This window comes from Macadamia integrifolia, unplaced genomic scaffold (assembly GCF_013358625.1).
Source record: "Macadamia integrifolia cultivar HAES 741 unplaced genomic scaffold, SCU_Mint_v3 scaffold_9A, whole genome shotgun sequence".
NCBI lineage: Eukaryota > Viridiplantae > Streptophyta > Magnoliopsida > Proteales > Proteaceae > Macadamia > Macadamia integrifolia.
Genome location: NW_024870677.1, coordinates 53,280 through 67,178, shown reverse-complemented (window position 1 = coordinate 67,178; position 13,899 = coordinate 53,280). Strand labels below are relative to the sequence as shown.

At 39.6% G+C, this 13,899-nt stretch overlaps 1 protein-coding gene across 3 annotated transcripts in view; it reads left to right on the top strand.

Annotated features, from left to right (window-relative positions):
• Window positions 1-13,899, top strand: part of LOC122071804 — an 86,256-nt gene that overhangs the window by 60,713 nt on the left and 11,644 nt on the right. For 2 of the 3 annotated variants that reach the window (XM_042636216.1, XM_042636215.1), the window contains exon 11: window positions 4,849-4,923. The exons of the other annotated variant lie outside the window; for it this stretch is intronic. In XM_042636216.1, coding sequence (XP_042492150.1) covers window positions 4,849-4,923 — 75 coding nt within the window. The remainder of the gene's footprint in view (window positions 1-4,848; window positions 4,924-13,899) is intronic. 3 annotated transcript variants of the gene reach the window in all.

Here is a 13,899-nt window from a genome sequence, read left to right as displayed (position 1 = left end):
TAATAACTGAAAATTCAAACTTGCCTAAGTAAAATCAAAATTAAATTAGCAACTCCTAATTACTTCCTAAATTCTAGCTAATGAAATTAGAAACAGAATAAAACTTAAATTGGTAACTCCCTAATTGACTAACAACTACCCAAAATAAAAGATCACATATCTTTCCAAAAATAACTCAAATTTTCCTAAATAAAGTAAATCCTAAAATATTCTATTGATCCCAAAAATCAAATCAGATCTGGTTCATCTCGGCTAAGATTGCCCGAAGGGTCAACCCGGTTCAGCCTCAATTCTGCATCAACTCCCTCGATGTTGAGAAAAACTCGTCGACGAGTTTTAAAGAATGATAACAATAAAAACTCATAAGTGGGGGTGAATTGCTCTTTGTCTGCATCGCGAACAAAATTCAAGATGTGAAGTTGTGGAGGTGCATTTAAGTCCGGAAAATCATGGGCAAGAACGAACTCGTGTTGGTGAACAACTGGCATTGCATTGATGTCCTTCATTACTTGATCCACGATTTTCTCCTTTTCCGTTGTCATCACCTGTTCCACAATAGGACGGTCTTCCACTTGTGTTGATGTGTTTGGTACGTCTTGTGGTTGTACTGGGGGGGTATCATTTTCTTTGACTCAACTAATCCATGAAGATTAAATTTTTGACGCATGTGGTAAACCTGGTGCACACATTGTTGTCACGATCAAGGATGCCGTCCCGTTGTTCCAACCAACTTCGACCCAATTTAATGATGCGTTGACGAGAGTTAAACAGTTCATAGAAAGCACCATCATAATAATGAGAAATAGAAAATTCAACAAATACATCATCCTCTGACTAAAAATAATCTGATTGGTCTTTGACAACATATCCACCACAGATCGTGAGACAAATTTGTCTTGTTGTCTCTCATCAATCAATAAATGAGAAGGTTTTCCATTTGGCAGTCGCACTCGGAATTTGAATTGGTCTTTGACAAAATATCCACCACTGATCGTGAGACAAAATTGTCGTATTGTCTCTCATCAATCAATAAATGAGTTGGTTTTCCATTTGACAGTCGCACTCTGAATTTGAACACAAAAGGTTCTATGACAATAATAAAAGGTCCAAATAAAATGAGCGGAAAAAATGGTAAATATATGGAAATCCTTTAGTGAGTGGCACAATTGTAAATATGGGAAGTTCCTACTTTAAACACAAAAAGCTCACGTTTGGGTTAGAGGGTAAACTTGGAAAGGCAAAAAGGTAATGGAAAAGGATGATAAGGATGAGGTGGAATGGAAAATATGAAAATGGGGTAAAGGGGATTAATTAATTAAAAGAAAAGGGTGAGGGCAATATGGGAAATACAAGGGATAACTAAAGATCAAAACAATGGTGGGTTGGAGACTAATGTCTTCAACCTTTTCAGCAAACCAAAAAAGCTAGTGACGGGTGCGTTGACAACCAACGGTGGTCTTTGTGACTTTTGAAGGACGGAAGCGATATGAGGAGGCTTAGAAATCGGAAGTCGGCTTGCGGCAGGAACCCCAAGTATGAGTCTTCCTTCCTCTTCTTCTTTTTTTTTTTTCTTCTTCTTCTTCTTCTTCTTTTTTTGTGATGCTTCTTTCTCTCTTTGTTCTCCCTCTCTTTCTGTCGCTTCTTTTTTTTTTTTTGCTACTGGCGACAACACCCTAAGACGAGGGTAGGGGTCGCTCGAAGGGGTCAGGAAAAGAGGATGACAATGGGGATTGTAACTGGAAGTCAAAGGAAGGGGTTGTGGTTCTGGTTTGACTTCTTTGTTTGTGCAACATAGCCATTTTTTTTTCTGTTACAGCAGGGATAGTACAGATGGTGGAGGGTTTTGCTTAGAGGCATGGGTGGGGTTGTGTTTCAACATTTTTTTTTTGTTTGATTTCTGTTCTTAGTCTCGGCAAAAACCAGAACAGAGGATGGAGAGAAGAAAAAAAAAAGGCCGTTACCCAGTACACGGAGGCTTCTTGCACTTAAGCAGGATTCTGGGAGGGTATATAGGTAGACAATCTTACCCCTTTTACGGAGAGGCTGGTTCCCAGGACTCGAACCCGCACCACTGCACAGACGGAAAGAGCCCTTTGCCATTGCTCCAAGCAACGACCCCTATACCACTTGATGGAGGGCCGGTCGGGGAAAGGGAAGAAAACCCTGAGAACTCAGAGTTGTAGGGGAGAAGAGAAAAATCACACAGAAGGGGGGGGGTAGGAGCTCACATGACCTAGTCTTGCACCGTACACGACACCAAAAATTCAATTCAATTCATTCTCAAAATTTGTCTAATAACTTGGATTACATGCCTTTATATAATAACTGGCAATTCAAACTTGCCTAGTTAAAATCAAAATTAAATTAGAAACTCCTAATTACTTCCTAAATTCTAACTAATGAAATTAGAAACAGAATAAAACTCAAATTGGTAACTCCCTAATTGACTAACAACTACCCAAAATAAAAGATTACATTTCTTTCCAAAAATAACTCAAATTTTCCTAAATAAAGCAAATCCTAAAATATTCTATTGATCCCAAAAATCAAATCAGATCTGGTTCATCTCGGCTGAGATTGCCCGAAGGGTCAACCCAATTCAGCCTCAATTTTGCATCAACTAGGAAGAGGATAAAGTAAGGAATGATCATATTAGAGTTGGTTTGGGAGTAGCTCCAATACATGATAAGCTACTAGAAAGTTGTTTGAGGTGGCATAGCCATGTTCAACAGTGGCCTTTGGATGCTCCAGTACGGACGAGGAATTTGATTCAAATTAAAGGATCTAAAAAGGCTAGGGGAAACCTAAAATGACCTTTAGGAGAAGTGGTGAGAAAAGACATGCGTAGCTTAGGCCTTTTATCAAGTATGACATTGAATAGAGCTGATTGGAGGGCAAACTTCCATGTAGCCGAGCCCATTTAGTTGGGATGAGGCTGAGTTGTTCTATTGTGTATGCATTTTAGCGATGATATTGTACTGGTGGATGAGACAATAGCAGGATTAATGATAAGTTGGAGTTATGGAGATCTACCTTGGAGTCAAAAGGTCTTAAGATAGTCGAAGGAAGACAGATTATATGGTGTGTAACTTTATTTTTTTGAATATAAAAATATATTAATCCATGAATAGAGAGAAGAATATACAAGAAGGGGGAGAAGGAAAGAAATGGTGGGGGGGGGAAGGAGGAGAGCAAAAGCTACAAAGCTAAAACAATCAAATAAGGACGGATTCAAGAGGGAGGGAGATGGGCAGACCCCAGGACACAACAGTGAGCCTATCCCTTATGAAATCCCTTGCAGGGCGGGAGGGCAGAACAAGAAGCTTATAACTAGCATAAAAAAGATGGATTTCCAAATCATATCAAAGGATCTAGAGTTGGATGGAGGCACAAAACACAAGTTTGTCGGCAATGTCACAAATAGAGGAACCTACATACATCATGTAAACCCAATTCCATTCTCTCAAAAGGGAAAGAAGAGGACTTCCAAACAGAGGTGGCAAAGGGGCATGAAAAGAAAAGATGGTTGACATTTATAGTGCCATTCCAACAAAGGTAGCACGCAGGGGGGGCCAAAATATGCCTGTAGATTAAGAAAGATTGGGTGGGGAGACATTCAGAGAGAGCATGCTAGATAGTGAAGGAGTGGCAAGGTTAATGACCTTTGAACTAAACTATTTTCCTACAATGGACTAAAGGACCTCTAGCTCTCACCAAATCCTAGGCAGAGGAAGAGCTAAAAAGACCTGAAGGCAAGGAGGACCAAGGGACTCTATCTACACTACCTTTGTGGCCAGGGGGGGAGAGAAGCCCAAAGATCAGAAAGGGGGACGCGAGGGACGGAGGCTCCACGCATCATTGGAAAGGATACTTGATTATTGCCAAAGGTTGAACCAGAGGGAGGTGGAAGAGCCATCTCCAATGGAGGTGGAGATAGTAGCAAGGGCTGAGGGTTTGGAAAGGAGAATATTCCACCAAACCCAGGAGGCATCAATTGTGAGGGAAGGCGACCAAAGAGAATCCTTACGAAGGAGATAGGAGTAGACCCAGGAGGCCCAGATACTATTCTGTTTGGAGGCAATTTTCCAGATAACCTGTAGAGTTGACATCTTTGATCCGACGAAGACCAAGGCCCCCTTCAGATTTGGGAAGGCAAACGACAGACATTTAAGGGGATGAAGAAATTTGGCGGAGTCAACCCCTTCCCAGAGGAAGGTGCAGAGGAGAAATTCAACAGCCTTGATGGTGGATTCGAGAAGAGCAAACACACTTGACCAGAATAGATAACAAGATTGCTGCACATCATTGGCCAGAACAAGGCGGCCAGCAGACTAATCGTCTTATGCGAGAGGCTGGGCCACTGGGGGCTATGGTGTTTGTTATGTTGATCTCATTCCCCTTCCCCCCCCCCCCCCTTCTCTCTTAGCCCAAAGAAGAAAAAGGAAAACAATGGTGTAGAAACATAGCCTAAAGACTCAAATATAGGGTCCATTGAGACAGCAAAATATAGGGGAAAAAGAAGGAAAGTCCGATTCATCATCTGTTAATTGTAGTTAACATATAAAGCATGTATAATACCAAGGTTAACTTTTGGCTTATTAAAAATTGGACAGTGGGTGAAAGAGAGTGAAGATCCCAAGTGGAGCTATCTATGGATCAACCTCCTATGCTACTCATAAATACACTTGAATAAATACTAAGTTCAGATCCAAATCAATTTTATTAAAAATAACACCATTTAATATCTTCCTGTTGGCTACCGCATCACTGACCTATTTCCAGGGTTAAAATACAATATTGTTCGCCTCTTTCATCATCAAATCTTTAAATTTCACTTTATGCTTCCAGGTCTCATTGACTGTTGAATCTGTGAACTCATATATTGCTTGGGATTTCTCAGTGACACAAGGGAAAATGAACATGGTATTGATATCTAAACCTTTTATTTAGGTGTTTTAAATTTTAATCACAAAATGTGACTGCATGTATAGACCTCAGGTTAAATTAACATTTCAATTTCTCATATATTTAGTCGTTGAAGTTGAGGCTTGCATCCATAGAGTGCCATAGTTTCTGGTATCATCTGTTTGCTTGTGTACTCCTATTGAAGTCCCTACGTTATATCTTCACAATATTAGTTTTTAAACAAAAGCATATCTCACTGTAAAATCCTTTTTGATATCGCATGAAATAATCCTTCCTCAGCAGGTATAGGAAAAAGGGTAATGTCATGGTATTATATACTTAGTATCCTCCCCACCCCACCCCCTTTCTTTTTTTAGGGTTGGGGATGGATGGTTATTCTGTCTCTCTATACTGTTCCAGAACTAATTGAGGTTAATATCTATGTCATTCCATAATTTCGATAGTGTAGAAATTCAGAATGCACCAATGCAGGAGCTGGTAAGCTTACGAGAAGTAGATTGGTATTCTGATGCTAATGCGGAACAGGGTCCATTCACTTAGGCCCACCCAACACTTAACAACCCAATTAATATAAATAATGGCAGCGTTGTAAATATTCTGAAGTTTTAAATCGGAGTGGCAGAACTGTAATTACCATGACTAATGCGAGATTCGCTTTGACAAACCATACATTGGGTAAGTGAAGGGTAATTGAGTAATTCAGACATTAGAAATAAAATAAGACAATTGACTAAGAGAAGAAGAGAAGGGTATTAATGGAATTTTCAAGATAAAGAAAGTAAAACCCTCCACTTTATGTGGTTGTCTTCAAACAATAGTAGCCCAGCTGCAGAAGGGAAAGCTTGCGGTGGTGAGAACTCCCTGCAGGTTCATCAATTCAGCACAAAATCTTCGACGAAGCTTGGACACCCTCTGGCCTCTTGATTCCGACTGGAAAATACTTCAAAAAGCAAGTTAAGATGAATAGTAGCCCTTGCTATTCAGATCTGGCGGTAATAGGAGAACCAGAACCTGCAATTGGTTGACCCGCTCACAACAGAGGATGGGTTGGGGAAGAAACTCCAGGGTTCTGATCGCCTATGAGAGCCCTACTCTCGACCCAAACCTCAGGGTCAGTTGAGTGGAAATAAAACTTCAGCGAAGATTTCTTTCGGTTCTGGTAGTATCGCCGAGAACTGGGTATGCAAAGAAAACCAGAAAAATAATGAAGATGTAGAAGAAGAAATAAAGAGAAAGTAGGAGAATGGCGGGGAAGAGAGGAGAGAATTTCAGAGAGGGAGCAGAAGGGTGCGGCTATGCTTCAACCAAAGAAAGTACTCATTTGATTTCAGTTGCAGTTCTTCAAATCTACTCAATATTGTCCAGCGATTACATATGAATAAGAGAAATACATCTCAAGAGTGGAAACTTGTCTAATAGGAAATAAACTAAAACTGGAGCTCAAAATACTACTCCTACCATCTACTTTTGAAACAAAAAGAATCAAATATACTAAGATTTATTGCTTCCCTAATTATCAATTACCAACCCTTGCCAGACCAGAATATCGGTTTGGGTTGGTTGCGTCTTGGCTTAGGCCTCCATAGTGGGTCAGTTCAGTACAGCAAAGCCAAGGCATCTGCATCAGATGCAGTTGTTCATCCATGGCTAGTCCAGTGTGACCCAGTCTGGAAACCCAGGCTGAGAAGAACTAGGTCTAAACCTGGGTTCTGTTCCTATGAGGGTATTTAGGGGCTTGATCAACTGTTTTAGGGTTTGTAGATTGATTTTATCCCTTTTTTTATTCTGTTTTATCAGTCGTCAACTTCGATTCAAACTCTACTTCAGGCATAGATTCTGAATATATTTTAGTTTATGTTTCACAGGTCTTAAATGGCGTTGAACCCAAAAGATTCTATATTTTGTGTTTTGGATATGAAAACTGATGCAGAATTGAGGTTGAAAACCGGATTGACCCTTCAGGAAATCTCAACCGGTATGAACCGGATCCGATTTGATTTTTGGGATTAGTAGGATATTTTAGGAGTTATTTTATTTAGGAAATATTGAGTTTTTTAATTAGGGAAGATATGTGATCTTTTATTTTGGGTAGTTGTTAGTCAATTAGGGATTTACCAATTTGAGTTTATTTTATTTTTAATTTCATTAGTTAAAATTTAGGAAGTAATTAGAAGTTGCTAATTTCAGTTTCAGATTTTAATTAGGCAAATTTTAATTTCAGTTTATTATATAAAGGCGTGTAACCCAATTTAGTGGATAGAAATTTTGAATGATGAATTGAATTTAAGGTTTTAGTGTCGGGTATGGTGCAAGACGTGTGACCCCTTTCCCCCGCTTTGTGCTATTCTTCTCTTCCCCCCTACAACTCTGAGTTCATTCAGGGTTTTCTTCCATAAGGCCTTCCATCAAAAACCCTATTGATTTGTGATTGGATGTTTAAACATGTTTTCTTATGTGCTTAAAGAAAGGTAGAACCAAGTAATTGAGGTGGAATCCAAGCTAAGAAAGATGGCATGATAGATTTTGATGATGGTCTTCCTTGGAGCTGTGGTCATCTGTGTCGTGAGAAACTCAAGTGCTTAAAAGGCAAAATCAAGATTGAAGAACTTTTTCATGAAGATCAAGCTTAAATATGTCGTTTATACGTAATGTTGATGTTGGTATCTGCAAGAGTGAAATGCCCGTAAAAGTCATAAATGGAAAAACCCAAGAAACTAGGAGGTTTGACTTAGAAGTTAGAACGCACTTTGACCTTGTTGTTTGCGGTCTTCTGTGACTAGCTGCGGTCATCCGAGCTTCATTGAAAAATTCTAAGTTAAAACTGGCAGGCTCATGGACGGTCGTTTGTGGGTGCTACTGTCGAGATAGAAGCAGTTTTGGATGAATAAAAAATTCATTACCAAAGGAAGAAAGGAAAAAAGGGTGGAGGGGGGGGGGAGCGCAAACTAATTACATAACCCTACATTTGCTAAAGGGGAGGCAAGGGCCCACAAAGACGAAGGAGAAGGACCCCAATAAACCACAAGAGGCTAAAAACAACCCTATAAACCGACCCACCAACAATCTCACAACCTAGAAAAAGAGGGAACGGCAAAACAAAGCCTACCTAATCACAAATTGTGAAGGCAAAGGGCATGGATACAAATTCATCACCGAAATGGGTTTATTTTATTAAAAATAAGCTTTGGGATGGGTTATATATGTGGACCTTTAGTTCCATGGTTTGTAATGGGCCACTTTGATGGGCCTTTAATATGGATATAAGCTAGGCATACGGGATTAGTTAAGTTAATGTATTTATTTCATTTGCTATTAAGTGTTTTAGTTAGGCTGAATTAGGATTCTATAAGTCCAGTCTTTTTTTAATTCTATTTTCTTGTTCTTTATGTTTCCTAGTTAGTTTAGGTTTCCTAATTAATTAAGGATTGGGTTAGGCTTTTCCTTTTTAGTGTTTGGGTCTATTCACGAATTTGATTACTGAAAATTGCTGTTGTTGTTGCTCCTCTGCATGTTTGAAGATCCCTTGTTTGATCCAATCGAACCACCTTGTGGTATTAAGTGTTATCTTCTGTTAATCTTATTGTTCCATTATCTCCTTCATCCATTAACAAGTAAGTATTAAAGTTTTCCTTTGATTTCTTCAAGTCTTCCAGAAGGTTGATACAAGGAATTATTTTTTATTTTTTATTTTTTTCAGATTAAGCAATTCAGCCATCTGACTGAACTCAAATTTGACCAAACCTTCAAAAACCCTAGTCCGGAATTCAGTTCAAATTTGGGCTGATTTCTGTGGTTGGATATTGAGATATTTCATGATTTTCAATTCTGCTCCTATCCCTTAAAGCCCAAATCGACTCACTGTTACTGTTCTTAATTAATTGCTATTTTCACCTCTCTTTTGTGAATTCCTATTCTTAATTCAGGGATCGATTGGGTCAACTGACCTAATTTCTAAACCCCAATTTAGGCTGGAAATTACTGTTTTACCCGCCACAATTAATGTTTTGTTTTCCCTCCATAGTTGTCTTATACCACTCCTAGTCTTAATTATTTGTATCTGAACTATCGTTTGAGTATAGATCCTTATCAATTGGCTGGTATTTTGATTCTTTCAAATATAGTACTCCATTAGCATGACTACAAATAGCCATACTAAGAGGCAAGATGATTTCTTTGCTGGGCACCAAAAAGTCCCGAAGAGGACATCCCTTGGGATAAGGAGGAGAGCTTAGGTCACACCGATGGTAGATGCGAAAAGGGGTTTTTGAGGTACCAAAATGGGTTGGATGGGGTTAGGGTCCTCAAGGGTACGACCTAATAGGCGACCAATGGGAAACTCTCCCAATTGAGGAAGAGAAGAGTCTAGGTGAGGATCAAGCTTAACAAAAGAGTCGGGCGGAGGAGGACGTGGATGATGGGATAGAATCGGGTGAGATGGGATCAAACCCACAACCGATTGGGCTAGAGAGAGGAAGAATGGAGCGATGGGAGACCAAAAGTGATTAGAGCAGTGGGAAGGAAGGCTTGCTCCAAAGTGGTCCTGGTTGGAAAGCCTTGAATGGGCCTAGAAGGGCGGTCAAGAGTGTTGTGGAGGAATACGCAACCACGAGGTAGAAATCCAAATAGACAATCACACAAGACGAGGAATTTAACGTGGTTCGGCAGGATTGCCTACATCCACCAGAGAGAACCATAGTTTTTTACGGTACTTGAAAAACTCTGTACACTACTCTCCACCTCACAAAGTGATTCCCCTTTGCTTGTGATTATGTTTTTTCGCCACAGAGACAATAATTAGGGAATCCAAAACCCTAAACCCTACATAATTACAATTATACCCCCATACATGTAATTGACCCAAACCAATTCCAATTACAGATACAGACCCAATATAACTATATGGACATTGTACATAATACAAGACACCCAATCCCAACAAAGAGAAGGTTGGATAGTGGGTTGAGATGGGCCAGGGCTAGAGTAAGAAGATTTAGTTCGGGTTCGAAGACAGAGAGTGGGCTGACAGGGGGGTCTCAACCCTAGGTCAGCCAAGGGAAGGGGGAAAAGGGTGGGGAGGGTTTAGGGAGGACGGTGTCTATTGTTTCCAGAAATGGGAATTGGAGCATTTGTTGAACTAGAGTCGTTGAGGGAAAAAACTGCTAGAGATTTTTTTTTTTTTTTTTTTTTTTTTTTTTTTATAGGTAGGGAGGGAAGTAGGTAACAATCAGGAGGTTCGAACTTGAGACCTCTTGATGAGCATGGGTTTTTTGCACACCACAGCTCACCAACTGCTTAGTTAAACTGCTAGAGGTTGATCCTATGGGGATTGAGCGATAGGGCCTTGTTAGAGACTAGCTGGATGGAGATTGATGGGAGATGGCGATGTCAACGCATCGGCTGCAGTGATGGCGACAGATTACAGGATAAATGATGGATGTCCTTGCTGTGCTAAGGTCTTGAGCAAGGGAAACTTGGTCCATGACAACAATAGTCCACAATTTAGAGGATTGAAAAGAACTAGAGGTCCAACGGAAGTTATGGGCTAGCGGGTTGACAAGATGCATAACAACCGTTGGGGGTGACAGCGATTGCAATTGAGGCATGGAGTAGGGAGCTCCATCGTTGCAAGGACATGCCCTAGAGGACTGCTAAACGGTTGCAATTGGCAGTAAATTCCTAGTGGACCAATGGTCTCATGGAAATTTCTTGGTGAGTTGTCATTGTGGTCTTGGACTGGTGAGTCTCCTTGAGTATTCTGTTTCGCAATCGTGCGTGGTAGCTTATGGTCTTCCATGACTGAAGCGTGTAATGATCCGCACTAAGTTGAGATCAAATCGTTTATTGATCTTTAAATTCAAGACTTGGACTCTAACCAACTGTAAGGAACATTAGGCATCTTAAACAATGTTTATGAGCTCCAACGGCTAGTTTTCCTTGGAACTAAGACTATCTTGATAGTGTGAGTAGATTAAGTACTTCCCACATGGTTTTAAGTATCTCTGATACCGATACGATACCCTCCGATACGTATCTTAAATTTCACCAACTACACTAAGTAGTTGTTGTTTCTTAGAGAAAACCTTGCTTGACTCTTAACGGCTAGTTCGAGTTTGTGTGAAATCCTTAGCATAGTGTTGTTCAGGTGCTCAATCCGATGGATTGGATTTTGTGGAAATCCTTGCAGTGTTGGTGCCAATCCGAGGATTGAGATTAAGTTTGTGTGAAATCCTTAGCATAGTGTTGTTCAGGTGCTCAATCCGATGGATTGTGATTTTGTGGAAATCCTTGGCTGAGTGGTCTGGGTGCCAATCCGAGGGATTGAGATTAGTTTGTAAGCTTGATTCCTGCCATTTGAAAGGAATCCTTAGTCCGGTGGACTTGGGTACTAAACGTAGGATCTGAGATGCGAACCATTCTAAATCCTTGTGTCTCTTCCATTGTCTCTTACTCTCTCTCTCTCTCTCTCCCTTGCACCTAGATACATTCTTTCTACTTGCTTCTCTCATAGTTATCAACCTTGTTGATGTTCCCTTTTGTTTGTTAGTAGTTAAATGGAAGAGACAACTAAGTTAGTGTCTCATATGTCCAAAGTAGTGGAACCCAAAAGTAGTTCAAGATGACCAAAAGCCTAGTAGACTAGCCATAAACATCTATACTTGTAGAGTTCATCAATCCTTCAAAGTTGAAGTAGCAAAACGTCTTCCAAAGGGTCTTAGGAAGTTAATTCAAGGAAAGGGATTAACTTGAAAAAGTTTACACCCAATTCACTCCCCCTCTTGGGTGTTGCCATTCGATCCAACAAATAGCTATGTAATCCATTGATTGAGAAATTTGGAAATTGTACCCAAAAAAAAAAGAAGAGAAATTTGGAATGAAATTTATTTTAGTTATATGCTACTGTGATGCTTTTGTCTCCGTACCCTGGTTCGATTCTCTCCCCCTGATCTTCCTTTCTTAGGTTTGATATTTCTTCTTATATTTCCTTTCCTTAGTTATTTTCTGCTATTCCTTGTCTTTTCTCTCAATCTGGTTACCGTTTCCCCTTTGTACTTACTACTTGCATTACTGCTGGGATGGAGAAAATTTGTTAAAACTCCATGTTATCAGCCCATTCAACCTGAAATTTTGGGGGTTTAATCGCCTTCCTTAGGCAACCCAATCCCTAAGTTATTGCCCCCAAAATCATTATCTATTGTGAGAAATAAACTGCAACCAGATTGGAACCTGTTCTTACCCCGGGGTAAGTGTTTTTTCTTTTTAATTAATTAATTTATTTCCAGATTGTTTAATCAGGTGACAGTTGATTGGGTTTCACACTACATTCAAATAGCAGCCTACGTCTAAAATATCAAAGAGTTTCGTTGTGTATTTTGTTTACTGAATGAACTGAAGAGGTTCAGTTATCGTGGAGAAGAAGACAGTTTTTCTTATTTACAAGTAAGGACACATCTATTTAATATCTCAACCAAAAAAAAAACCCTTCTTACAGATTGTGTTCATGGTTCATCCCGTTTTAGTTTTAAGTTGCTGAAAGGTCCTACCCTTCAAATTTTAATTATCGTTTGGTCCCAATTCCTGTTTACCACACTGAAGGGATTACCAACACTTCTCATTCAATTTGAGTTGCATAGAGACCCAAATTTAAGGATTTTGTAACCCAGGGTTTATTATATTCTAGGGGCTCTTTGTGAATGCATGTGATGTAAGGCTAGATCACATAGGACCTAACCTTAGGCAGGATCTGAAATTCTGGGCTGAAATAGGAAAAAATTGAGAACTCATACACCGTAGCTCAGATGAGCCTGAAATTTGGTATGGATTTGGCTAATAATATCCCCAAACTATCCTTCAAATTTGGTTGAATTCTTCCAAGTAGTAAAGAAACCATTCGCTTTCCAGAGCAGGACAGTAATTTGGGTTTCACAAACTGAATGGGAGAAATCCTGAAGCTCCTTCAGCAGGCTTCCAAAGGCCTTGATATTCTGGTCCAGTGAGGTCCTTGACAAACCCCTAAAAGGGATCTTTGAGTTGAGACTTGGATGGGGAGATCTGGTACTTGAACAAGAAAAAGGAAACTTGGCTGGCTGTTGTGATTGATCTGTCCTGTAGCTTATCTGAATCTCAGTTAAAAGCTTGTATTCCAGGGATCAAAATACTTCAAACTTGCACTCAAAGCAAGGATTAAAGTATCGGTATCGGTCATTGTATCAGTCAGCCAAAATTAAGATACGTATTGGAGGGTATCGTATGTATCGGAGATACGTAAGATACTCTAAAGATACACAATAAATGGATAGAAACATTTTTTTAAACACTTTTGCATAAAGAATTTGTTAAAAAAAGCTATTGATAACATGTATTATGCCACTAATAAATGTAAAATCCTTGTCCCAACCTTGATTTCCACTTTAGTTAGAGAGAAATATGGCTGGCAGCAACTTTGGAATAAAAACCCTCAAAAAATCGTATTTTTCTGAAAAATTATACATCTTGGCCATTATATGACCGCACTGTATCGTACATACCGATACTCACTGATACGTATCGACACTCATCGATACGTACCGATTGATACATACTGATACGTACATTTCACCTCGATTTTATATTTTCATAGAGTTGTATCGGTGCATATCATATCTATGATGTGTATGGTGGTGTATTGATGCATATCGGTATGTATCTAGGATATATATGATACGAAAGGTTTTAAAAATTCAATGTATCGTATCGTTGGCTAAACTTAAGATAGTATCGGAGGGTATCGTATGGTATCGGAGATACTTTAAACCATGAGTCTCAAAGCACTCTATCACAGTAGAAGAACAAGAAAAATAAGATTAGGATGGATAGATTTGGTTGGGATGGACTATCTCAGTCCTGAGCGTCTCACCCACAACTATTTTAGCTGTTGAGCATCCTATCTCAGGAGTAAGGAGCAGCAATGGCTGTAAAATTCATTCTTCCATTATT